Genomic DNA, 26,545 nt, shown 5'->3' with positions numbered 1-26,545 from the left:
TACACATTTCATATCAGAGAGCACACTCCCGCGAACCTCATCCTTATAGTGGGAGTACCAGTCCAAGCTAAATCCCCTGTAATATAAACTCATAGAGTATTGTCGGGATTAAAAGTCCAGGCTAAAGTCCAGGCTAAATCCCCTACAACGACAATTACTCTAATGAGCTTGGATCTGAATTACCAGTCCAGGCTAAATTCAGACCCTAATTCGGATTACTCGTTCGGGCTAAATCCATTTACACGTATTCTTCAGAAGGGCTATATCAGGATAGGATCATCCGTCCGGGCCGTCAATTCCTTTTTAGAGATCCATCAAATTTTCCTTTCATTCAATCGGGATTTCTTCCCCTTTTTATCAAATATGTTAATGTTTCATCAATTTTCATACAATGAACATTCAATTAATATTCATATAAAAAACATACATTTCAAGCATTTAAGAATATAATTCAAGTTATACGAACTTACCTAGCGAAATTGCAGAAAATCAAGATTCAGGGACATTTTGGGAATTTACCATTTTCCCAATTTTCACCTGATCTTAAATTGACAATTTCATTCAATTTATTAATTTAGATAATAAAACAATTCATTCCCTTCAATTTGGTCATTTTAACATTTTTACAAAATTACCTCTTGAAGTTTTTCTTTTATTCAATTTAGTCCTTAAGCCTAAAACATGCAAATTAGCCATGCTAGCTGAATATTCATATATATTTTCCTCCTCCTCCTCTCCATTCCACATCCTTAATGTATATAACACACTTGTAAGTAACATTATCTATAATCTTTATTATTTACTTTTATAAATATTCAAGTTGTCCATCTGTGTCATAGTCACTAAATTATTTATATCTGGAGCTATAGAACTCAAAATTAAGATCCGATAAATTTCCATGAAACTAGACTCATATATATTCTTACCATAAAATTTTCAGAATTTTTGGTTTAGCCAATAAGTACAGTTTATTCTTTAAAGTTACCCCTGTTCTGCTATCTGAAAGTTCTCACCCTTCTTCACTAAAAATTAATTATCTTCTCATACAGAATTCGAATGATATTCTAGTTTATTTCTATTGAAACTAGACTCATTCAGGATTATAAAAATATAAATTTAAGCCCCTAATTATTTTTATCCAATTTTTTATGATTTTCTAAAGTCAGAACAGGGGAACCTGAAATCATTCTGACCTTGTCTCACAAAATTTATTATATCTCATGATTTACAATTCCATTGCTTCCATAATTTCTTTTATAAGAAACTAGACTCAAGAAAATTTAATTTCATATTTTATTCATCCTATAATTCGATTTCTAAAATTTTTGGTGATTTTTCAAAGTTAGACTACTGCTGCTGTGTAGAACTGTTTTAGTGCAAGATATTAATTATCATGTTTATGACACTCTTATTTTCTTTTTCTACACTATTTCTCATCACTTTTTCTTATTTTCTCTTCACTAACATGACAAGAACATAAGACCATATATAAGAAAACTCTAAATCAACATCAATTCCATGCTTTTTCAACAATATTAAACTTAAAAATATATCAAAATCTTGATGTTCTTACCTTTTCTTATTGACTTCAATCTTTAACTTGATTTTTCTCTCTTCTCCAGCTTCTATTTCTTGAATCTAACTTGATATTCTTGCTCCCCATCATTTTCTTGCTATCTTTCTCTCTTGATGACTGTGGAAATTTTTTCAATTTTTAGGTGAAAATAATAAATTTTTAGTAGAAAGACTAAATTGTAAAAAAAAAAAACTTCTTTTCTTCTTCTTCTCTTACGTGGGTTTGCATGGGAAATGAAAGGTGATGATAATTCTTCATCTTTCCTTCCTTTTATACTAAATAAATAATAATATAATAATAAAAATATCTCATAAAAATATTAATAAAATAATATTTATCTAATTAATTAATTTAAAATATTATCAACATAATCATTACATTCTAGAATTCTCTCTCTTACTTAACTGACCATTTTGCCCTTCATGATCTTTTAGAATTCCATCCTTGAGTCATCACTTAATTTGGTAAAATTATAATTTAGTCCCTCATAATTTTTTACCTATTCAATTTGGTCCTAATTTATCAATTTTTCTTGGTTTCTAGATCATTCCACCCTTAAAATATTTTCACCATTAGTCCTTTAACTTTTTTATATTTACACTTCAACCCCTTAAATTTTGAGTATTTACTCTTGTGCAACAAGACTTTTCTCATCTTTGCAATTTAGTCCTTTCTTGAATTAATATATCATAATATACTTTCCAATATTGACATAACTCAAAATTTTCCTTTTTGTCACTTTATTTCCTTATTTTACTATATTACGGATAATATTTTACTGTAAAAATTTTGGGTATTATATATAATTACACAAAATCAAAATTCATGTGTAAAATTATACATTGTATCAAAATTAAGTATATATATATATTTATCCCTTAATCCACAAGATGAATTTTAAATTTATTTATTTCGTAAATTTTAGAAAATTTTAATTTTAAAATTTGGAAAATATTTTGCATTTCTAAAATGCATTAGAAATTTTTCTATTGAAAATTTCAAAAAAATTATAAGTTTTTTATTTTATTATTGAAGAGAATTTTCATAAATTTTATTGATATTTTTTAATGGGAATTTATTTTTATTTATAAAACTGAAATTATTTATATAAGATATGTAATAAAAAATTAATGGTAAATTTACTTAAAAGAGAGAAAAGGAGAAATTAAATAACGTTTGTTAGTATGTCATATATATAAGGCCAAAATAAGTATTAAAAGGCACTTTTTGACTGTTCATTTAACTTATAAAAGTTAATTTGCTATTTTTTCATTAAAAGATTAAAATGCAATCCAAGTTACAGTTCAGGGACTGATATGGAACTTTTACCTCTTGCAAAGCGATGATATTTCTTGTCCATATATGAATTTGGAGTTCTCCATTTGCATTATCCTGACCAAAAACTTAGCCCCTTGTAAAGACAGCTGCCTTCAATTAATACATTTTCAATTAATGTTAACTGTGTTTCTTTTTCTTTTTCTTTTTCTTTTCTTTTCTTTTTTTAAAAGAAGAGAAAAAGTCATATTAGTCCTAAGCAGAAGTCTCCCAAAAACTGAAACGAGACACTTCGAGAAAAACCAAGTAGAAAACAAACAAGTTGATGGCAATGGCAAGAGGCACTGGAATCCAGGGTGAGGATTTTAGGTACCTGATTGTGAGACCATACAAGGGTGGGATTTGGGACGTGTTGAAATACTCATTGCGGGGTGATATAGAGTGTGGGTCGAAGTTCCTGGAAAGCTCAGACCAGGGTGTGGTGGGTGGCGAAGCGGCTGACCACCGTTGGATCATTTTGGTGTCTATCGTAGCACGCAGGATCATTCATTTTCTCGGCAAACCCATGGAGTTAACTGGCTATGGGGTTGACTTCTTTCTCAATCTTCTTTCTCAGAACGGCTCGCTTTTTGGCTTATTTTACAATCTTCTCCGTGGTAATTAATCCCCTCTCCCTTTTTCTTTCAGTATGAGACACACGTGTAATGTCAGTAATTGTGTTCATATTTGTAAGTAGATTGATGCATGTAAAAAATATCATGTTTCTTTTAGTAACTGAGGTCCACTGCTGCATTTTTGTTTGAAACAAGAAAAACCCATCATTTTGAATAACATGTTGGTTGAGAATAGAGATGCAATCTCAAATTACTGTAGATTCTTGCCTTGATGACATTTATGGCTACTAAGATGACCATGAGATGCAGGAGATATAGTTATACCAAAGAGAGGCACTGAGACGTTTATTAGTACTATTGGACACTTAGATGAGAGAATGGACCTTTCCCAGGCCAAAAACTTGGTGGGAGATTTGCATAATTCTACTCCAGGGGAGGGAATAAAAAATGTTGAATTGGATGACCGAGCTACAATGGACCTGTGTATGATGGCATCCAAGCTTGCATATGAAAATGCTGAAGTCGTTAGGAATGTTGTGGTTCATCATTGGAAGGTATAAGCTCCTCTATTGCTCTTCTCTGACCTCGCTTGATTTCGTTTATGTTGTTCTGGTGATTGTTGATTCAATTATGAGTTCTACCAACTTTGGAAAGCAACTAATGACTTTGAAATCGGCATGCCTGTGACGTATGCAGATGCACTTCGTGGACTTCTACGATTGCTGGGATGGTAAGAGACACATTCTGAATGTAACTTGTGTGACCTGATTTTACTTCAAGGTGGTACTTGTTTGTTTTAAGGTCAATTTTTGTTCAATGGTGCATTAATTCCCTTTGTGATTGGCAATCATTTCATAGATTACCAAAAGAAGAAATCAACTCAAGTTTTTCTGTTATGTGACAAGCCAAAGGATGCAACTCTAATATTGATCAGTTTTCGTGGCACGGAGCCTTTTGATGCTGATGATTGGAGTACTGATTTTGACTACTCTTGGTATGAAATTCCGATTTTAGGAAAGCTTCATATGGGATTTCTAGAGGCATTAGGTGTGGGCAATAGAGAAGATGCAGCTTCTTTTCATTATCATCTTCAGAAGAGGAGCACAAAGCACAGCTATCCAGAAGCTGCAGAAGTAGAGTCCTCAAATGAGGGTCCCCACTCCGAACGATCTGCTGGTATTGATAAAAAGGGCATCCCCCCAGAAATGGTGGAAATGTCTGCATACTATATGGTGAGAGAAAAGCTCAAGACCTTGTTTGAAGAGCACAAGAATGCAAAATATATTGTCACTGGCCATAGCTTAGGGGGGGCTCTCGCGATATTGTTTCCTATAGTGCTTGTGCTGCACGAGGAGACAAATCTACTTCAAAAGTTGCTGGGCGTATACACATTTGGACAGCCAAGAGTTGGGAACAAGCAGCTTGGGAGGTTCATGGAAGCTCATATAAATCACCCAGTCCCCAAGTACTTCAGAGTGGTTTACTGCAATGACCTGGTGCCGAGGTTGCCTTATGATGATAAAACCTTTTTGTATAAGCATTTCGGTGTTTGCCTTTATTACAACAGCTGTTATATCGAGCAGGTAAAAAATGAATTCAGCATTAAACCTAGACAATTCTTCATGTTCTTCATCATATTGAGTTGATTTTCTTCTTTTATTCGTTCTCATTTTTAAAGAAAATGGATGAGGAGCCAAATAAGAATTACTTTGGGATAACACACATGATCCCAGAACATCTCATTGCGATTTGGGAGTTGATAAGAAGCTTGACAATGGGATACATTCATGGGCCCGAGTACAAAGAAGGATGGTTCTCCATATTTCTTAGGGTACTTGGATTGTCAATGCCTGGTATAGCAGCACATTGCTCGGTAAATTATGTCAACTCTGTGAGACTCGGAAAGTCGTGAGTTATTCATATGTCCTCCCACTAAGAATCTTTTCCTGCAAATGATTTTAGTGATATGCCTGCAACTGGTCCAGCCATTGTGTTTGCCTTGACATTTTCTCTTGTTCGCAATTCAGTGTGTAAGCTTTTCTCCCCATGTATTACTACTAGCATTCTAACCGTCAGTTCCTATCACTACTATACTTGTCAACAGTGAATTTGTTGCAGAAAAGATTTCGATGTTCTTTGTTGATGTAAAAAGGTTTAAGCCATGACTCGAATTCTCAATAATGGAAGCATTAGTTTATGGATCATGAAGAATTCAAGAAAACTTGTCAAAGAAAGAAAAAAATCAACTGTGCCAAGTAGTTTATTATGTTGGGATTTGACCAATTATTACAAAAATTTATGCAAATGAAAAGAAGAATATTGAAATCTCAAGACAGACAGTCCTCTTCTGTGTAGAAAAAAAAATAGCAATACATACTATGAGATATGGCAGGAGTTGTTCACTTAAAGATGACCTGTTGGATATCCTTTGATTCCACTTTTAGTGACTCTTGGACAACAAATGATGGATGTCTTTTCAGGGTTTATGTAGCAATACTTATGTGAGCAACCACTGCCGGATTTATCTTCACACCAGAATACCGACAAATATGATATTCACGTTTGTTTTTTAGACCGTATGAGCCGATTTGATCGCGTTTAGGTCCAAATTCTTTAGCCTCATAACTGATTCTACATGACCTCTTAAAGTGTGTAGCTCTCCAAGTCTGCATTAAAGGATCATTTCAGCAAAGCTCATTTCATAAATGATCATTGCTAAGTTGTTAGCTGATAACTAATTACCTGGCTATTTCAGCACGCCTCCTAGCCTGATCGGCTATCAAAGAAGATCTCGATCTTCTTCCATTGAAATCCAAGTCTGCAGCCATCAAGCCCTGTAGGCTCCTCTGAGAAAGAATCCATTGGGCTGCCCGGTCATCTTTCCCGTAGTCTTTCTTTGAAGTAAACGCAGTCTGTTGCACAGGGATGCCATGAAAAGCCTCTTCAAGGAAAGATTTAAACCCTATTAAGTATGAAACTAGGAAGAGTACACTGACCTTTCTGTCGAATAGGAGGTTCCAGGCTTCTCCACTCAATGCGTATCGAACTGTGAACTTGATGATATCTAGGGGAACATAGAAAACTAAACTGTATAACCATATAACACCAGCCCATCCCCATCCAATGCCACTGATATCAGCAAAGCTAATATGTGCATATACCGCAATTAAGGTAGCCACCTGCAGATTGAGAAAGGGATATAAAACTTAGCCTGATTTGCCATTGATTCTTAAACAGAGTTTTTTTCTGAGAACCTCACCAGTTGAGCGACCACGAATGCACACATCAAGAGAACACCAGGCCTTTCAACGAATGACCAACTTCGACTCCGAGTAACAAAGATGAGAGCCTGACTAATGATGCTGACTTGCAAATATACTGCAGATGAAATTTGCTCGGTGTCGTCGGATATAGACCTTACGTTGAAGTGAGTCTGCAGAAAAAATAATGTTTAGGGAACATAATTATTTTCCCCAAATAAACTGTTGGGGAGAGAAAGAGGATAAGTATTATAGAAGTACCTCAAAGAAATCAGTATCAATTACAATCCAGTAAAACAGGACAGTAACCAAAGCAAGATAGGTTCCAATGACAACGCCGGTTGCAAATATCTCATTAAGTTTCCAGCTGTCTGGGGTCGGAGATGGCCTGACTCGGTCCTTGGAAATGGTCATTATAGTTCCTGATTAAGAATCCAAGGTAAACTTTTCAGCACTAATATGACTTTCCTGACTAGAGATCTTAAGGAATGGTTGTCATAGATCGAAAACTTACCGTCATTAAGGATTGCAATTATCAAAACCATGAAAGGTGGGAAATCATATTCCCATATCAGAGCTAGAAGCACAAAACCAAGCTGCAACAGTATGGTTATTTATGGAAAAAAAAGATCAGTAGAAGTCCATGAAAGTGATGAAAAATGTAGGAAATGTGAGAATTTTAACTTACGACAATACGAATGGTTATGGAAACAGCATATATCTGCAAATTCGAGCAGGCTAGTTAGTGTTGCATCAATTATCAACTACTGGCTACTATTTTTTTTCGGGAATAAATATCTATGCTTCACCGTATAGTTTTTCATCCTTTGGAATATAGCTCTGCTTGTCAAAACAGCACTGATTATCACACTTAAGCCAGGCTCAGTCAAGACTATATCTGCAGCACTCCTTGCAGCATCTGTAGCATCTGCCACTGCTATTCCAATGTCTGCTTTCTTCAAAGCAGGTGCATCGTTCACCCCATCTCCGGTCATTCCCACGACATGCTTCTTTTCTTGTAAAATCTTTACGATTTCATACTTGTGTTCTTAAAGATGTATAAAAATGTAGGCCGAGCCAGAGAATGAAATCACAAAATTAGGAAAGATGGAACATATACATGTCAAAGCGAATTCATCCATTCTTACGCTAAAAATCTATCTATTTATGATTCTGTTTCTTAAAAGATCCATACCAGGGAATACGCCAGCAAAGCCATCTGCCTTCTCAATGAGTTCATCCACTGGAAGAGCTTCATTCTCATCCTTTTCGCGACCCAACAATGATGAAGAAGGATACATGTTTGTCCCCATACCAAGTCTTCTTCCTGTCTCCTTCGCGATGGCCAACTGGTCACCTATATTATTATGTAAAGTACGTATCAGTATTTTTCTAAAACAATCCTGCTTTTGGGAAGCATATTGAGTTAGTCCATGAGTTCAGCCTTCGCCTAATTAATCAAGTGACTAGTGTAAAGAGATCCTAGATATTTGATTATTTCAACCTAGCAAGTACTTCATATTTACCTGTAATCATCTTTACATCAACTCCAAGGTTTAAGGCCCTACGGATGGTCTCGGCACTATCATGTCTTGGAGGATCAAATAAAGGCAACAGCCCACAAAATGTCCAGGGACCTCCAGGGCTCTCCTTGGTTCTTTCTGGAATTTCCTGAGAAGATGATCATGTAAGTTCATGAACATGTTAGAAAGGAACTTGAATGATCAGTGGAAACTCAAATCATCATCATATTTTTCCATTTCCGTAATCATATCATTGATGACATGTAGTTTCTGCAACCAACTTATCTTCTCAACCACAACACATCCCGAAAGATAACATACCTGAAAAGCAACTCCAAGAGACCGCAAGCCCCTCTCAGCAAATTTGTCGATTATAGCATGCACTCTTCCAGCAATCAAATCTTTCTCTAAGCAAAGATTTAGTATCTGATATACAGTAGATGAAGACGAAGAATAAGAAGAGAGATTAGTTGCACCAGATAGCTATAAAGACAGCTCAAAGTGGTTAATGTAGCAAATAAGGGCCAAGCATTTGCACGATTGATCGGCATTCATATGTTAGATATAAGAAACAAAAGGATAATTTTGTTACATAGTATTTCAAAGTGATTATGATCAAGCAAATTTTAGCGATTTCAAAGTGATTATGATCAAGCAAATTTTAGCAACCAATTCATCATGTAATGTTGGGTCTGTTCTCTTCAAGGAGATGAATACCTGTTCGGGAGCTCCTTTGCTAGCACGGTACCAATTACCATCAGAGTCAATGTACGTAATTGCGGTACGTTTGTCGACTGGGTTGAATGGAAGAAAGTGAACCTCTTTGATGTTTGCACGAGCCTGAATATGCAAGGTTTCTTTCATTATTTGACATGAACATCTAAAAGAATCAAATGAAAAGGAGAACCTTGAAATTGAACCTTTTTTGTTGTTGTCTTACCTCCTTCGGGTCTGCAAGCATGTTAATGATAGCTGCATCAATAGCATCCTGATTTTCGAGTCTGGAGGCTCTTGCTGCTAGCAGAACAATCAAGTCTTTGTCCATATTTTTGCTAAAAACCTAAAGAAAAAGGTGAACATGGCTATTTAACCTTTATCTGAAAATTGAGTCATTGCAAGAATTAGGAGTTTCAAATATTTGAAGTCCAGCTATTGTACCTCAACAAGGTTCCGATCAACGGTTAGACGATTCAAGGTCAGAGTTCCAGTTTTGTCACTGCATAGAACATCCATTCCAGCCATTTCTTCAATTGCAGTCATCCTTTTAGTAATGGCACCCTCAAAAAAACAAACCAAACAGTAGATTTGTAAACAATGTAGAATAAGTATTTCAGTTTGTCATTGAGCTGTTTTGGATGTTTTAGCTTATTTTTACTGGAAAATGATGTGCATTGAATAAGAGTTGTACCTGTTGAGACAGTCGATGAGAACCAATGGCAAGAGTAACAGATAATACAGTTGGCATAGCTATAGGAATTCCTCCAATCAAGAGAACTAAAAGGTTGTTAATTCCATCTCTGTATGAACGATGCTGTATCGGGAACATGACGATAATTTCAAGAACCATCCCCACCGCAATGGAGCAGATGCAGAAATTCCCGATGGAAGTAAGGACCTGCTGAAAGTGTCCAACAACTTCAGTGGAGTCAACTAAGTGTGCCGCTTTTCCGAAGAAAGAGTGAACTCCAGTAGCTATAACCACAGCCTCAATCTCACCATGCTTACATGTTGAACCAGAAAACACTTCATCTCCTGTTCTCTTGGTGACCGGAAGGGATTCACCCGTAAGAGCTGACTGCAACACAGAAACTTTTACATGATATATATTCAGTTATTTAATTGATTTTTATCACAATCAAGTAAAGCACTTGCCTGATCAATTTTAAGTGGATCGCCTTCAAGAAGGCGAGCATCCGCAGGGATGATATCTCCAAGTTTTATGCTAATTATATCTCCTGGTACTAAAATAGCAGCATCTCTTTCTTGCCACTGACCATCTCTGAGAACCTGCATAAAAGAAAAATAATTATGAAAATTTAGACATTGTTGTATTTGCAAAGGCATTAAAGAAACTTGAAGAGAGTTGCAGACCTTTGTTTTAGGAGCCAGACGAGCCATGAGTGCGGCTGCAGCATTTCCAGCATTGTTTTCCTCAATGAAACTGATTGTTGAATTGATAATCAGAAGGCATATAATCCCTACAAAGTCCTGCCAGTCAGGACCCTCACCCTGAAACAAAACAAACCCCAGAAAGCTATCAGGATGACCATTCAAGCTTTGAAAAGTATATGGTGAAAGATATATAACTTACTCCACCATTGGCAAGGACAATGGCCATCACTGCTGCAGCTTCCATAACCCATGATAATGGGTTCCACATAAAGCTTAGAAACTTCAAAAACTTGTTTTCCTGGATTATAATAAAAAGCTAGCATTGTCATAGTGCTTCAAACCAAACCAGATAAACTACAGCTAGCTTACCTAATAGGCTGCAAGGTCTTACTTTATTGCAATTTTATAACTAGAACTACAGATATTTTAACTGAAAATTTGAAACTATACATATATCCGAAATTACTGGTGCTTACGGGCTTCTCCTCGAGCTTGTTTTGACCAAAAATATGGACTCGAACTTCAGCATCTTCCGATGTAAGTCCTGCACGGGATGTTCTCAGTTGCTCGAAAACTTCCTCTAGCGGTAAGCGTTCCTTTCGAAAACAGAGTACATAAGATATATATATATATCTGATTTAGTATCATGTAAATTCTGAATTCCAGAAATACCGGAAATCTGCATTATCTACTCTAGTAGTAAAAGTACATTAAACTCACCAAATCGATCCCCTCCCGGTTGAAATTCTCGGGATCCAGCAACGGTTTGTCGAGCTCCTCGCTCATGATGATTCAAGCTGTTTAAACAACATACACATCATGAATAATGTCAAACTGCATTGATCAGGTTCTATAACTGCTAAGTATGACCGGACAGCATATCATATAGAACAGAACAGCAGGACAACCATTTGATTAGTTCTAACTAAAGGGGAAAAAAGCACAGTTTGCTAAAACCAAACAGCACTGGAACCAGTTTGACAACTTACTTTTTATGGAAAAGTGAAGAGCAGTAAAGCCTGCAAAGTGAAGCTTCCTCTCCTCTGTTTTAGTGGAGCTAGCGGAGTTTGTGTAGTATGAAGAAGGCTAAGGCAAACAAGTGAAGTGAGAGATAATAAAGGGGCAATAATAACCAATGTTTTGTTTTTTGTTGACCGGTTGTTGGGACCTGACTGGTATATCACCTGACCCTAAACCTTGGCGCCACCGTCACCATTTTTTGGCTATCAACTACCTTTCAAACCTTGCTGTTCTAGACCTAACGGTCACTATGACCCGAACCCAAAAAATCTTATGCTATGTTGCATATAATTTTTAGGCTTTAACGTGCTTGCATGTTAATCATATGTGTGGCGGTTGCATATTTCACATACTATATAGTATTAATTAATAGTAGAGGAGGGGTAGGTGATGTGTTGGCAAGTGCTTATTTTGCATGTATTTTCCAATCTTCCCGTTAATAAATTTTTTAAAGACTTTTTATTTTGTATAATAATAATGTTTGACATTGACATTAGAGGCAGCGTCAGAAAATTTTTTTTGAGAGAGGTCCGGAATTAAATTATATATTTTTATGATAGTAAAAAATATAATTTTATTATTTTAATAATTTATATCTTTATAAAATTATAAAGATTAAATCAAATTTTATTATTTTGAAGATAAAATATAATTTTACCATTATTAATTTTTATTTTAGGTGCTGCATGCCCTTATCTCCATGATTCACAGTGTTTTGAAATTGAGATGATATGTTAGATTTCTTTTTAGTATGATATATTTTTTAAGTTGTAAATTTATGTCAAACTTTAAAATAACATTATAACGTATAAAAAAGAAAAAAAGATCAAACTACATAAATTAGGTTGGAACCAAAAAAGTAGATGAGAGTAGGTCCATATTTATATATATATTTTGTGTGTGTGTTTTGTTTTTATTTTCTTGCTGGTAGATCGAAATTTATACTGTCAAATATATGTGAGATTTAAAAAAAAAAAGAAACAAAAGGGAAATAACTAAAAGGAAAGATTGAAACATGTTAAATATCCTTATTATACTCTTTTGAGTCACTAAATTCTTATATTTTTTATTTAATAATTTCATCCTTTTCAATTTTGACGTAATGATTAGATTAGAAAAAGTAGAATAATCTTCTTTTATCATGCAACATTTATAATTTCTATTAGTTTGATTCTTATCTTTTAAAATTACATAAAAATTATTAAAATTATAAAAATATAGAAAATATAGAAAATTGTATTAAAATATTAGTAAAATTATATAAAAAAATTAAGACTCGTGGGCCGGGAAGAGTAGGCCTCTTCTCTTATATTTGCTAAAATCCAAAAACTTATTTATGGCCTTATTAGTATTATTAGCTATGAAAACAAAAATTCCAACAACATTAAAAGGAAAGTACAATAATTCTCTTTTGAAATGCGTGGTAAAATTTTTGGGTATTTTGATTTATTGAAAATAGTTTTCAAAAATAGATTAATTTAAAAGAATAATTTGACGATTAATTGAATTTGTGTAAAACAATTTCAATTATTTGAGGATTTTTTAATTTATTTTTCGTAATTCATTTTTTTGAAATAAAAAGTTTAAGGATATAAAAATTTTCAATTTTTTAAAAAAAGCAATTAAGCATTTGCTTCTTCTCTTTTTTTTTCACTAAATTGATACTTGAACTTTTAAAATGCATAAATAAAATTTAATATTAAACATAAATTTTAAGAATTTATTGTATGCACATAATCCTTAATGGTCATTGTCGAAACCATTTTTTGGAAACGGGAATCGAATTTGGTTTTGAAAGTGAAAATTTAAACGGGAGTCGCCACCGGTCTTTATTAGGTGAGATCGGATCACCTTGCTTTAATAAAACGTTTTAGTTTATTAAAACGGTGTTTTGGTCCACGAAATTTGAGAAAACGGGTTCGGGAGTCAGTTACATACGAGGAAGGATTAGCACCCTCGTAACGCCCAAAATTGGTACCTAATTGATTAATTAATATCTTAAACATCGAAAATTAAAAAAATCGAGAATTTTTTTTTTTAAAATACGATCCTTTTCATTGATGTGGATTAAAACACTTGAATTAGCTCAAAACGATTGTTAAAGATTTCCTTATCTCGAGATATCGGAGTATCACATCCCGTAAGTTAGGACACAATACTATGAACTCCCGAGCACAAGGTCGTCTTTACTTTTAATGAGAATTTCAGGTGCTTTAAAACTCGAAAAGGATATTTGGCTATTTAGAAACAATAAGGAAATCGAAACCCCGTAAGTTAGGGCACGATTCCTTGATGTTCCAAAATGCAAAACATTGCCTTATTTGGAAAATTTCATTTTTGAATAGTAACGAGTACGATATTTAAACGACGTGTATTTGTTAGATTAAAATAAAATGACTTATTGGATAAATGTATTGGGCTTAATGTATGATACGACTTAGGCTAGATAAAACAAAGATATATCGTAAAGCACGGGATAATACAACATGAAATACAATGTTTATACAAGCAAATGACAATAATGAAAATACGAATAAACTAAATATAATACATACAATGGTAACATTCACATAACATATATCACTTAGTCATTAATCACTAGTAATCAAATACAAATGAATTAAATAAAATATAGCCATTTTAAAAAAATAATAATAATAATAAAATAAAGCAAATTAAAATGAATAAAGTATAAAACAAATTTTATGATGATAAGAAATGAATTTAAAATAAATAATGTGAAAAGAAAGAAAAAATAATATCAATAATGCACAAAAATAGAATATATGTAAAAGAAAATTTAAAATAGGTAAGATACAATACGTCAAAGAAATAATTAGTATATATATAAAATAGATATAACGATTTAAAATTGATAACATATATAAAATTTTACAATAAATAATAAAACAATTTAAAATGAATGACACATAATGCAGGTTTATAGAATGAATGATGTAAGAGAATTTTAAAACCTATATTATATAAAGCAAGTTACAAAAGATTCATATGAATAATTTTAAAATGGGTGATATATATAATTAAAAGTGTAAAATAGATGACATGGAATAAGTAGAATGGGTTTGAAATAAGGTATAAAATAACTTTGAACTAAATAATATATAAGTTAATTTAAAATTATAAATATGAAGTTTAAAATATATAATGCGTAAAAGGATTAAAATAGACAATATCAATATATTTCATAATAACGATTTAGATATGATACATAAAAAAATTATTAGAAATACATAATACATAATAACTAAAGAATAAACAACGTAATATAATTTGAAATAAATATATGGCAAAAAAAGTTTTGAAATAATAGCAAACATATAGAAACTTAAAATAAATAGTATATATATATACAAATATAATAAGTAAGGATTATAAATAAATAATACATACATAAAGTAAGTTGAGATAAATAGTAATAATTAGAATAAACAACATATTAAAATGAGTTACAATAAATAATAATGGTATGAACAAACGTGTATTAAAACAAATTAAGAGAGATATAAAGAGAATGAATTGAACAATTTAGGATATAGATGGAAATGAATCGAATTTCAAGGTATAAATTTGAAATAATAAAAAGGCCCACCAAGTACTAAATTGAAACGCTACCGAGACTTACGAAGACCAACTGAGTAATATTCCAAGTCTAATACGCTGCATTTCGTATGTTTAGTCCAGGGATAAAATCAGAGAGGGAATAAAATAATCGGGCTAGATTTAAAAGAAAAAAACAAAAAAAAGGCAAATCAGGACTAAAACAAATATCAAGGAAAGGGGAAGGGACCAAAGTGGGTAATTTCCATTTAAGGGAAACACGCTGGCCCCCCCCCCTTTAATGGTGCCGTTTCATAATTAAATAAAAAGCCCAATTTTTGTTTATTCCATTTTTTACCCTGGTGCTTTTAAAGAAAACGAAACAGATAGCATTCCTTCTCTCTCTCTCCCTCTTTCTTCTCCTCTTAGCCTCCCCCATGGCCGGTCATGGGCTCATCGGAAGGTGACTCCACGTTCGCTCGGCAACCGGTATCACACGAGGTGGGCTTCCCTTGTTCCTTCTCCGAACGGAGGTCGAAGACGAAGCCTTTGCGGCCCACCACAACGGAAGAGGAGAGGAAAGGCCCCGGTCGGTTCGTCGAAGCACCCCAAGCAGTGAATCGGAGGTACCTTTTACTACTTTTCCTTTATTCTTGTTTCTTAAACGAAGAAATATATAAAAAAAACAAAGAAAATTGAAGATTGAAACATCCAAAAATATTCACCTTTCGAAAACTCTATTCCTTTTTTAATTTATTGTGCCTGTCCCCTTTGTTACAATCAGTTTCCTTTTGGCTTTATAGCCGATTCCCATATTAAAATATCATTATTTTATTCTCTGCTACTGCTTGTGCTTCTTGCTGCCATTTTTCATCTTTTCCAAATGTTTGCAGGTCATGGGAGTGTCAGAGGCGTGGAAGGCCGGTGATTGGCGCCCCGAGCGGTGGTGACGCGCGTGAGAAGGTTGGTGGCTGAAGGCATGCAACTGAAAACTTTGGTGGCTGCTGAAAATTTTTTAACATAGTGGGCTTGGGCTATTAGGGTTTATAAATTGGGTTTAGTCTTTTAGTTTGGGCCGGACATAATTGGGCTTGTACAGTCATCTTTTTTTTTTTTTTGGTAGAAGGAAATATAGACCAAGCCTAGATACAAGAAAATATGTTAATTACTAATTGACTCCTCAAGAATACTCGAACGAGTATCCTCTTCTAATAAGGTCTTGATTTCATGCGGCGGCTCCTCAAGAACCACAAAATGCTCAATGTCACTACTAATCATCTTGGCTAAACGATTCGTCACTTTATTATTTGTTCTTTGGATACTTTTGAATTTTACTCTCCAATGTTTGAGACACAAGTCATGAATCAGCTGGATTTCAACAACATTGCTCACCGATCGTTTGAAGAATTTCAATAAGCAAAGCATTATCACTCTCCAATTCCACTTGCCTAAACCCTTTATTCCAAGCTAGTCTTAAGCCTTTGAAAACAACTTTGGCTTCAATCTGGAAAATATCTGTGATACTTACTGACATCTTGAAACAAAACAACCAGTCACTGCTTGGTCCTCAAGCCACTCTACCAATTGTTGCTCTTGAACCGCATCTTGATAATGAACCGTCAACATTAATTTTGGTCCATTCAATAGCTAGTTTTGCCAACTGTTTAACAACATAGTAGTGCATGCCCATCATCTATTTGCACCTCCAATTTGCAAGGATTTAGTCCAAGTGATTGCGGAAGAAATAATATCACTGGTATTCCCATTCGCCCTGTTAAAAATGACATCGTTTCTGCTTTTCCAAATAAACCAACAAGTAATCCCAAAAAAAAACCTCCTATTGGCCACAATTAAAAGCATAATTACCCTCATTCTTTAAATTCCACGTGATCCACTTTTTACGAGAAAGGCTGAAAAAACATCTCCAAAATTTCACAGGGAGAACTGCTTTCCAAATTGATTGAGCAGAAGAACAGTCCCTAACAGCATGTAAAGCAGATTCCAATATAGCAACGCAATGTTCACAATAGGGAAAATGATTCATACCTCTTCTAGTACGCTCCTAGTTTGTCAAAAAACAGCCTCTAATAAGCAACCACAAAAACATCCTGACTCATTGAGGTGCTACAGATTCCCATATTATCTTGTCCTTTCTAAAATATCCTGAATCAAACTCGACAAAAAGATGCTTGTTTTAATCCCACCATAATAATAACTAATTTTACCGCTATCATTTGTTTTAATTTCACTGAAGTCAAAATTTTCATCCACCTAAATAAACGCGATTAGTGTATAGTTTTTTTGTTAAATTTTTCTATTAGTCCATATATTTTGTAAAAGTCATAGATTTAGTCCCTATATCATTTTTAGTTTTTGTACATTTTAAATTTTAAAATTTCAATCCTCACCAAACAATGACTGTTAAATTCATTAAGTTAAGTTAAGTTATTTTCAAAATATGATGCGATAAACATATCATTATATGTGTTATCCCATGCGAGCTTGTTATTTTCACATATTACTCACTAAAATTTCAGTTGATGGATTAGCAACTGTAATTTGCATCAAAATTAAAATTTCAAATTTCAAAAAGCACAGTGACATAGAATGATCCAACCAGAGAATATAAACTAGACCTACAATTGCATGCATAATATAAGACTAGTAATTGAATTTAACCAAATGAATTTAACTGCTACTATTTGGGTTAGGACTAAAATTTCAAAATTCAAAAAGTATATGGACTAAAATTGATTAAATTAAAATATGGAGACTAAATCCACAACTTTCACAAAGTACAAGAGACTAATAGCTGAATTTAACCTTTTCTTAAAAAATAGAGATACGAATGTTAGCCGAACATGCAAAAGCGAGTAAGATTTTTGTGGGCAGAAATCTATGGATTTGTAACCCTATGTACTTATCCTTGTACTCGGTTTCAGCAGAGATTGGGAAATGATAGCTTTTAGTTCACTCAACGAGGGACATACATGCATCCATCGCATATAGATCAACTTGTAATATAAGTTATTCGATGAAGTCTTATTAAATCATTGCAATGCTTGCTATTATTTGTCTATGGAAATTTTCTATGTTTGTCTATATACAATCTTAGCTTGCTTTTTAGACGGGTTGTATCTGTGGTACAGTAGAATCTTTTACTTTATAGTTATAATAATTAATTTTACTATCACTATTGTTTTTAACCTTATCGGAAGTAAACGTATCATCCATCTAAACTAAACCTTAGGCTACAAACCTATTGAATCTTGAGATAACTTTAACAATATCAATATGATAATTTTTTAAATAGATTTCAAGAGTCAATTTTAGCCTGAACTTGAAAATTCAATTCCGTCAATTTGAATTCAAATCCCGCTTAGTTCGATTAATCTATACAAAGTCAACAATTTCAACCTATCCAATTAGAATTTAAAATAATCTTAACCTAAAATGATTTGAATTTAAAGTGATTAAAACTCAAAATATTCAAACTTATAATGATTTGAATAAAAAAACCTATGCCTTAAAACCCGAATGGCATGAACCCTAAGTAACCTACACTCAAAACAACTTGAATTAACATGAATCCGAAATTCAGTCGAACCAAAATCAACCTTATCAACTCAATCAATAGGTGTATTTGTAAAATACCAGTGAGAATTAAATATAATGAAATTGGGGTTTAACATGCAATCAACAAATTTTCGACAAAAAAAAAGTTGGACAATTGATTTTTATTAAAACAATATTATGAAAAGGAATTAATTACGAAAGTAAGGTCTCAAATTATTTTAGTAAATAATTTTATTATTATTTTCATATTAATTTAATAAAAAAATCTAGAAATTTCAAAATACATAAAAAAAAAATTTACCATCATAAAAGAATATGCATACTGCTATATTGTACCATAAGCAGTTGTTATTTTGGTTCTTTCACCTTCAATGAAATGACACTGGGATTCTGACAGATTGCTCAAGATTTTATTCTCTCAAATAGGAAAAATCTGAATCAATTGTATATATGCATATGCAAAGCTGAGAGAGAAAAAGAAAACAGAATTGGGAGTAGGAGCCATGGTGGAGAAAAAATCCCAAGTAATCCAACCAAACCAACCTCCTGTCTCAAAATTCAGGCCATTTTCCCCGCTAAGCCAAATCCATTGCCTTGTCTTCATTAAACATCCCTCCCCTTTTCATGCTCCACCCTTTTCCCCTTCTCTAATCAACCTTATTATTATACTTATATATTGAATTAAGCAAATATAAACTATAAAGCCTAAAAGGCCACGCTCACTCTTCTTGTATATAAAACTATTCTGCCACCAAATATATATATACCTCAGTTCGTGTGCCTGACTATGTTCATTTGCTTCCTTCATATTGCAGTTAACCTTTCTTGGTTTTCGGGACTGTAATTGTATATATATACTTTGCCCTTAATCCCACACACTCCCAAGCTCCGATTTGAGCTTCTTTTTTTGTTCTTTTGCTTTTTTTATTAGCCATGGCTGAGTTTCACTCCCTGCAATGCAACTGTGGAATCAAGGCCTCTACAAAGAGAAAGCGACATGGATTTTCCACCAAGTGTGCTTCATTGGTTAAGCAGCAACGTGCTCGACTCTACATCTTGCGCCGATGTGCCACTATGCTCCTTTGTTGGTACATACATGGCGACGATTAGCAAGCAAGCAAAACCGAACCATCAACTACAGGCTTCATCGATCAAAGCTTAACCTGTGTTTGGTTCCATATGGGAGCTACAGTGTGGCACAAATTTGCTCATAGTTTCCTTTTTTTTTTTTTTTCATTTTGACCTAATGGGAGTGATCCCATTGGGGTTTTAAAAGGAACATATGAGCAAAATTTTATGGCTGCACTCTTGCTTTTTCACCAAAGCTGACGTTAAGCATGATTTTCATGGAGTTTGGTATATGTCATAGAATAGTTGTTTACTTGTTGCCATCATAAGGTTAAATGGCAAACTTTGCATTTGGGTTTTTTTTTTTTTTTCCTTCACTTACCTAACCATCAAATGCCTTTTTGGGTAATCGTCGAAGTGCTATGAAGCAAATAAAAATCCTTAGATGAAGCACTTCTTACAGTTGTAATGGTTGAGCTATGTAATATTGTAGTTCATATCTTTGAGCGATCACTTAAGAAGTATATTATGAATTCTATCCCTCTAATTTGCAAAAGCTAACAAGTTAGTCCGTTTTGTTGATAAACACTTTTGATTTCTCAAAGTATTTACCGGAACGAACCCAGTAACTAATTCTCCTTTTCAAGGTATTTACTGGAGCAAACTCAGTAACTAATTTTCTGCATTCTGTAGGCCCGTTAAGGGATAGAAGTTAGCCACGAGTTTTAAAGCTGTTCCATACCCAAGGCTATGATCGAACCTTTGACCACTGGTTAAGGTAAGAGAGACTATTACCATCTCACTTAACTTCCTTAGTTAGGCTGCAGTTTAATAGTAAGATTCAAAGTATAGTGAATAATTTTTTAGTTTTCTTAAAGCGAAGCGATGGAATACAAAATTAGACCTATAAATATAAGAACTGGATCTGGTACTTACAAAGGAAGAGCTTGTTCGATTTGCCAGCTTTTTCAGCACATGGAATTGAATGCTAATTGTCTATCCTCAAAACAAGCATGGCAACCAAACATGAGCAAGATAACTCAATGCTAGATTTCGGATTGAAAACTTCTCTTTTTTCTCCGATTGGGGGACCTCATGCCATAAACCACAGTAGATCGTGCTGTTTCTAAGGCATAGTTAATGCATCAGAATAAGCCTGTCTCTTACGTTTTAATATACGGTGCTAACCTCTGTCTCTATCTATCCTTTGATATGGCCTGTCGGAGAAAGCCACCAAACAACATAACGTGTAATTTGTAATTTGTAAATTATAGTCTTTGTGGTCTCAATTTTCAGTCAAAACTTACATTAATGGCTAAATTTTTCTGAAAATGAAAAGCAAAGGATATTAATCATTACATCCTCTTTCAGCAAATTGAATCTTTTCATCTCATAACTTTACAATCTTCCCAAACTCACTTTGTGTATATATATATATCCAGATTTTAAGGAACATATATAAACAGTTCCTATTTTTAACCCATACACTCTTTGTATATTATTTCAAACAGTTTTTTCATGGAAAAGTTGGGGAAGATTTCAGAAAACAAATATAATAATCAATAGTTTCCAGTAGCCAGTTTAGCTCTCAATTCTTTTCTCAAGATCTTCCCTGATGGTGCCTTTGGAATGGCTTCAATGAAGAACACACGGCTTATTCTCTTATAGAACACCACCTGTTTCGAAATATATTGCTTGATTTCATCTTCATTGATCTGAGATTTATCTGATCTCACCACAAATGCAACAGGTACTTCCCCAGCTGCTTCATCCTTCATTCTGAAATCAAAGTTAGCTTTGATGTTAAAACAATTTTTTTTCCTGTTCATAGAGACTTATACTTTCGTGGTTATTAAAACTTACGCGACGACAGCAGCATCGATGATTTCAGGGTGAGCAATGAGCATTGCTTCGAGCTCGGCAGGGGCAACTTGAAACCCTTTGTATTTTATCAATTCCTTCAATCGATCGACGATGAAGAGTTCATCATCGTCGTCAATGTAACCAATGTCTCCGGTATGTAACCAGCCATCTTTGTCAATGGTCCTAGCAGTGGCCTCAGGGTCATTAAGGTATCCTGGGGGGAAAAAACCAAACATTCAACTAATGCTGTTCATGTTTTATTCTCAATTTCAAAGAAACATGAGAAATTACAAATGTACCTTTCATGATCTGATCTCCTCGAATGCAAATCTCGCCGGCCTGGTTCTGCGGCAAGGACAAACCGGTTTCGGGGTCGACGATTTTCATCTCCGCGTTCCTTACAACAGTCCCACAAGTTCCGGATTTCATTTCAAAGGGTTCCTTGGCAAATCCCAAACACATTGCTAGAACTGGTCCAGCTTCTGTCATTCCATAACCCTATAAAAACAAAATAACAATTAAATTTAGAATGTGCTACATCATGTCGACCTCATCAAAGTTGGTGTAATTTCAAGGTTGTTGAAAAAAAATTCTCATTCCATTTCAATGTGGGCCTAAAAGAAGAAGCCTAAGGTATCAAAGCAAACGGCAATATCACATAGGAGGTTGGTCAGCCACCTCCACCAAAATTATAGTGGAAAAAAAAGGTAAAAGATTCGGGTTAATGGTCGTACCTATGGACATGAACCAAATATTATTTGATTAAAATGTGTTGGGAAAGAGGATTAGGTGAGTGATGATTGGGGCTATATCCACTATCATTTTTAGTGGAAGTACAACATCATAGCTTTGACCCCTGCAGTAATGAGCCTTACTACTAACTAGTAGAAAAGCTGGTGTCGTCTTCCAATTCTTTTACATATATATATACATTAAGCGATAATTGCTACAAAGATTTCTAAATTATGACTTTCACTTTCCTAAATTTTAAATAATTTTAATTTTAATCCTGAAACATCGATGTTATGTTAATTAATTTTCTGTTATTAAATATAATTTCATATTTAGTTATTTTATTCTCTTTATTTTTATTTAGTCTCTAAATTTTAAATCATTTTAATTTTAATCTTGAAATATCGATGTTATGCTAATTAATTTTTCTGTTACTAAATATATTTTCATATTTAGTTATTTTGTCCTCTTTCATTTTTATTTATTTATAATAACTAATTTTTCACTCACAAAATAGTACTATACACTAGATTATGACATGTACCCACTATGAGGATGAAGTTAATTATCTAATAAATTTATAGAAAGTGATGTAAATTCTAAATATGCCTTTGATTGAGATGGTAAAATTGAAAGAATAGATTTCATATCGTTTTATTGAATCCTATAATTAATATATATATATATATATATATATCTTTTAAATTTTATATAAAAATAAAAATACTCTTAAAATAATATTTAACTACTTGTAAAAATAAATAATTTTTAGTAAATTTATACTGAATTAAAACTTAATTGAAAGTAATACTAATTCAATCTTTAAGTATAGAAATAGAGATATACATTTTCTTTAGTAGGAACACTATCTTATAGGCTTGTATCATGCACCGTATATTTAAAAATACGATATAATATAAATATGAATGAGAGGTTGAAAAATCCTTTAATATTATTTCTATTTTGGTAGGTTGCCCTGCAGTAAAATGTGTATTTAATTTGATTTCTAATCAAAATTTCCAATATCTTTTCAATAATAAAATCGACACCAACCGATTTGAATAATATATTCAATATATACATTATCAAATAGGGACACGCTATCTAAAATGAAATTAAATAAATATATTTTTAAAAAAATTATAAGATATATCCAAAATGAAATTACTGATAATATATAAGGTTTTATGTTGTTAATGAAATAAATGATGACACATTAACCTATAATTTAAAATAAATTAAATTTAAAAAATACTGCCCAAAAGATAAAATATTAGTTGGACCGACTATAACTAACACAAATAAATAAGACAAGTAAAAATATTAAAACGTCCATACCTGTCCAAATTTGGCACCAGGAAACTTGACTTTTACAGCATCCTCAAGCTCTTGACCCAACGGAGCGGCACCGGACTTCAACATCCTCACCGATGACAAATCGTAATTTTCAGTTTCCGATGACTTAGCGATGGCCAAAACTATCGGTGGCACAATCGGAGCAATGGTTACTTTGTATTTCTGTATTAGCTCCAACAGTAGGCCGATGTCGAACTTCTGCATGATCAAAATCGCAGCCCCAACACGTAGCCCACAGAGCATGATCGAGTTCAGGGCATAAATATGGAACATTGGCAAAGTACATAAGATCACATCTTCGCTATGGAAATACAAATTTGGGTTTTCTCCGTCAACCTGTTGCGCCACGCTCGTGACCAAACCTTTGTGCGTTAACATCACCCCTTTAGGGAGCCCCGTGGTTCCCGACGAGTAAGGAAGCGCTACGACGTCTTCGGGGACGATATCGACTTCAGGGAGATCGTTCTCGTCGGCTTGGGTTAACTCGGAGAAGTGTAAACAGCCCTCCGGGACTGAGTCAATGCATACGATCTTGACATCGTTGTCTTGTGCGAATTCCTTTACTTTGTCAACGTAGCTGGCTAGCGTGATGATAAGCCTAGCGTTCGAGGCTTTCGCCTGCTTCGATATCTCCGCCGGAGTGAAGAAAGGATTAGCTGCAGTCGCAATGGCGCCGCGGAACGAAGCGCCAAGGAAAGAGAGGACGAACTCCGGAGTGTTGGGTAACAAAAGCATGATCACTTGGCGTTGTTGGATGCCGAGCTTGTTAAGCCCCGAAGCCACTCGGCGAGCAGTGAGTTCAACTTCTTCGTAAGTGTAGACTTTGCCCGTGGTTCCATTGATCAAACAGGGCTTGGAGGCAACGTTGGACAGATTCTGGAAACAATATGAATGTAAAGGAAGGTGCTTAGGGATATAGATATCGGGAAGCTTTGATCGGTAAGTGATTTCTTGTTGTTGCACTTCAGCTTGGGGTGCCATTTGGGAACTTGGTGGGGAGTTGAGCTACAAAGATAAATCTATAAACTTAGAAAAAAAAAATTAGGCTTTGTACGTTTATTGGAGCCTGAAAGGAAATGGCAGCTAATAATGATATTGATATAGTAATTAGATTAAAGTTGGTGGGGAGGTTGGTGAAAGGGTAGGATAGGAATTTCATTGGTTATTGGAGGGAAAGATTAGGAAAGAGGATGGGAATTCCATATTAAAACCTTAAAATAGTTCGTGGAATACTATTTTGCTCAAATAACATTGGATTACTTTCGTATTGTAAAATAGATGAAGATATTAATGGTTATATGAAAATAAAAATAAAAACCCTTAAAATTATTTTTATCTATAAAGTCTTTTAATAATAACAACTTTAATATTCGAATTCAATCTAATTCAGAAGAGAATTTGAAGAGCAATAGGATTTTGGTCCCAAAATGAAAAGAAAATCAATTCAATCATTTCATAAATGGAGAAATTATAAATTAATGTATATTAAAATTACACTTTAACCCCAAAAATAAATAATTTGCAATTCAGTTCTCTTATAAATACACAAACTATAAATTAATATATAGTAAAACTGTATTTAGCTCCTCAAAATAAAATATTCAATTCAGTCTCTTATAAATAAATAAATTACAAATTAATATATAGTAAAATTGTATTTTAAAACTCCCAAAAAATAAGATTTTATGTTTAATCTTTTCAAAAATTATAAAACTAAAATTAAATTCCGACCCTATTAAAAATTTTCTAAATTCACTCCAAATCCAAATTATTAGGAACTACTTATGCTTATTGATTCATAATGAGAGAAGGATAATTAATATGATTATAGTGTTTGAATTACATAAACAAATCAATAAGTTGTGTTGTATGACTCAAATATAACCAAATATGAGTATATTATAACTAAAATCTATGGACACTAAAAGAAGGGGCAAAGGGTTGGTGAGAGAGTGGGTTTTCGGTTGGATGGGGTCCATGTTTGGTTTAGAAAGATGGCAAGCTGACTCAAAAAGGATATGACCATTTTCATGACGGCTTTTTACCTACCACTTCCCGCAATACATTGGTCATTGTTGGACCATCCATTTCCACCTTCACCTACCGCTATTTATCGATTGTCGTCAAGCAACTACCCCAAGCCCATTCCCATACAAGCCCACCTCTAATCTTTTACCATCACTCCAATTTAAAACCCAAATTTCGGTCTAATTCTAGTTTTAGTTCCTCTATAATGATATAATTTAGAATTTAATCCTTCTATTTTAGTTTCTCATGCTTTGATCTCGTTATTTTTATAATATCATTAGTAAGTCTAAGCTGATAACATCCTTAGTTGTTGGCATTAAAGTGAAGGCATTAATTTTTTAAAAAATATTCAATTACATAATTAAAGTTATGTGAAAATTCAATCGATAATATATTTACATGTCAATTATGCCTAAATTGGTTAAAATAAAAAATCAAAGTCATGGATTTAATCAATGGTAGCAGCTTATAGTGTTATAAAAGTAAGAAATAAATTTATGCTAAATCGAGATAGAAAGATTAAATCCTAATTGGGGTATACCGAATACGCTTAGATGATTGTATAGAGTTGTAATTTTGAAGTTGTTGAATTTAGATAATAAATTGAAACTCATAAAAAATATCACAATTAATATTTCTAAAGTCAAACTTTTAAAATTTGACTTTCATTATTTTAAATATTTTAATTAATTGAATTTTATAAAATGTACATTTAGTATAATAATGTTGAATTCACATGTAAATCAAACGTGATTGCCAACTAACGAATACATATTTATTTTATTATTAAAAAAGTAGGATATAAATAAAATAATAGTATATGCCCAGGAAATAATTGAACTGAAAAATTCAAGTCAAGGAGAAAAGACAACAACTTAGAAACTACAATGAAGCATCACAGCAAGATAATGGCCTTCTCACCTCACTCTCTATTCTGTTGTTAGATTGGGATTGCATTTGCACCTATAGGTTAAATTTATTATG

General features: G+C 33.4%; 4 protein-coding genes across 7 annotated transcripts in view; 2 read left to right on the top strand and 2 right to left on the bottom strand.

The window, feature by feature from the left end:
- Positions 1-2,934: 2,934 nt before the first annotated feature.
- LOC108489104 (triacylglycerol lipase OBL1) lies at positions 2,935-5,686 on the top strand. 3 transcript variants are annotated; one of them, XM_053020697.1, is made up of 5 exons: positions 2,935-3,507; positions 3,835-4,019; positions 4,162-4,195; positions 4,324-5,048; positions 5,144-5,686. In XM_053020697.1, the coding sequence occupies exons 1-5, from the start codon at positions 3,177-3,179 to the stop codon at positions 5,375-5,377; spliced, it is 1,509 nt and encodes a 502-aa protein (XP_052876657.1). In that variant the 5' UTR covers positions 2,935-3,176; the 3' UTR covers positions 5,378-5,686. The 3 variants fall into 3 exon arrangements, with proteins under 3 accessions (XP_052876657.1, XP_052876658.1, XP_017648877.1); XM_053020698.1 differs by having other exon boundaries at positions 3,775-4,019; positions 4,480-5,048; XM_017793388.2 differs by having other exon boundaries at positions 3,775-4,019.
- Position 5,687: 1 nt separating this feature from the next.
- Positions 5,688-26,545, bottom strand: part of LOC108489103 (ATPase 10, plasma membrane-type) — a 55,328-nt gene continuing 34,470 nt past the window's right edge. Inside the window, exons 2-22 of one of the 2 annotated variants that reach the window (XM_053020695.1) lie at positions 11,350-11,448; positions 11,081-11,157; positions 10,837-10,956; positions 10,560-10,676; positions 10,340-10,477; positions 10,117-10,255; positions 9,657-10,039; positions 9,407-9,526; positions 9,189-9,308; positions 8,966-9,088; positions 8,570-8,674; positions 8,252-8,396; positions 7,921-8,082; positions 7,535-7,773; positions 7,414-7,446; positions 7,240-7,321; positions 6,987-7,147; positions 6,725-6,898; positions 6,462-6,644; positions 6,208-6,377; positions 5,688-6,131 (exon numbers count right to left, since the gene is read on the bottom strand). In XM_053020695.1, coding sequence (XP_052876655.1) covers positions 6,035-6,131; positions 6,208-6,377; positions 6,462-6,644; positions 6,725-6,898; positions 6,987-7,147; positions 7,240-7,321; positions 7,414-7,446; positions 7,535-7,773; positions 7,921-8,082; positions 8,252-8,396; positions 8,570-8,674; positions 8,966-9,088; positions 9,189-9,308; positions 9,407-9,526; positions 9,657-10,039; positions 10,117-10,255; positions 10,340-10,477; positions 10,560-10,676; positions 10,837-10,956; positions 11,081-11,146 — 2,877 coding nt within the window. In that variant the 5' untranslated portion in view covers positions 11,147-11,157; positions 11,350-11,448 and the 3' untranslated portion in view covers positions 5,688-6,034. The remainder of the gene's footprint in view (positions 6,132-6,207; positions 6,378-6,461; positions 6,645-6,724; positions 6,899-6,986; positions 7,148-7,239; positions 7,322-7,413; positions 7,447-7,534; positions 7,774-7,920; positions 8,083-8,251; positions 8,397-8,569; positions 8,675-8,965; positions 9,089-9,188; positions 9,309-9,406; positions 9,527-9,656; positions 10,040-10,116; positions 10,256-10,339; positions 10,478-10,559; positions 10,677-10,836; positions 10,957-11,080; positions 11,158-11,349; positions 11,449-26,545) is intronic. The other variant, XM_053020696.1, reaches the window with a different exon arrangement.
- On the top strand, positions 18,956-20,140 carry LOC108488810 (small polypeptide DEVIL 22-like). Its single transcript, XM_017793096.2, has one exon. The coding sequence runs from the start codon at positions 19,448-19,450 to the stop codon at positions 19,622-19,624; it is 177 nt and encodes a 58-aa protein (XP_017648585.1). The 5' UTR covers positions 18,956-19,447; the 3' UTR covers positions 19,625-20,140.
- On the bottom strand, positions 20,903-24,639 carry LOC108489612 (4-coumarate:CoA ligase 1-like). Its single transcript, XM_017794275.2, has 4 exons — positions 23,516-24,639; positions 21,745-21,943; positions 21,446-21,659; positions 20,903-21,361 (listed from the first exon to the last, which is right to left on the bottom strand). Exons 1-4 carry the CDS (start codon positions 24,512-24,514, stop codon positions 21,142-21,144), a joined length of 1,632 nt encoding a protein of 543 aa, XP_017649764.1. The 5' UTR covers positions 24,515-24,639; the 3' UTR covers positions 20,903-21,141.

The sequence above is a fragment of the Gossypium arboreum genome, chromosome 10 (assembly GCF_025698485.1).
Source record: "Gossypium arboreum isolate Shixiya-1 chromosome 10, ASM2569848v2, whole genome shotgun sequence".
In the NCBI taxonomy this organism is placed as follows: domain Eukaryota; kingdom Viridiplantae; phylum Streptophyta; class Magnoliopsida; order Malvales; family Malvaceae; genus Gossypium; species Gossypium arboreum.
The sequence above is the reverse complement of the archived record's forward strand: the minus strand, read 5'-3'. Positions and strand labels throughout refer to the sequence as shown.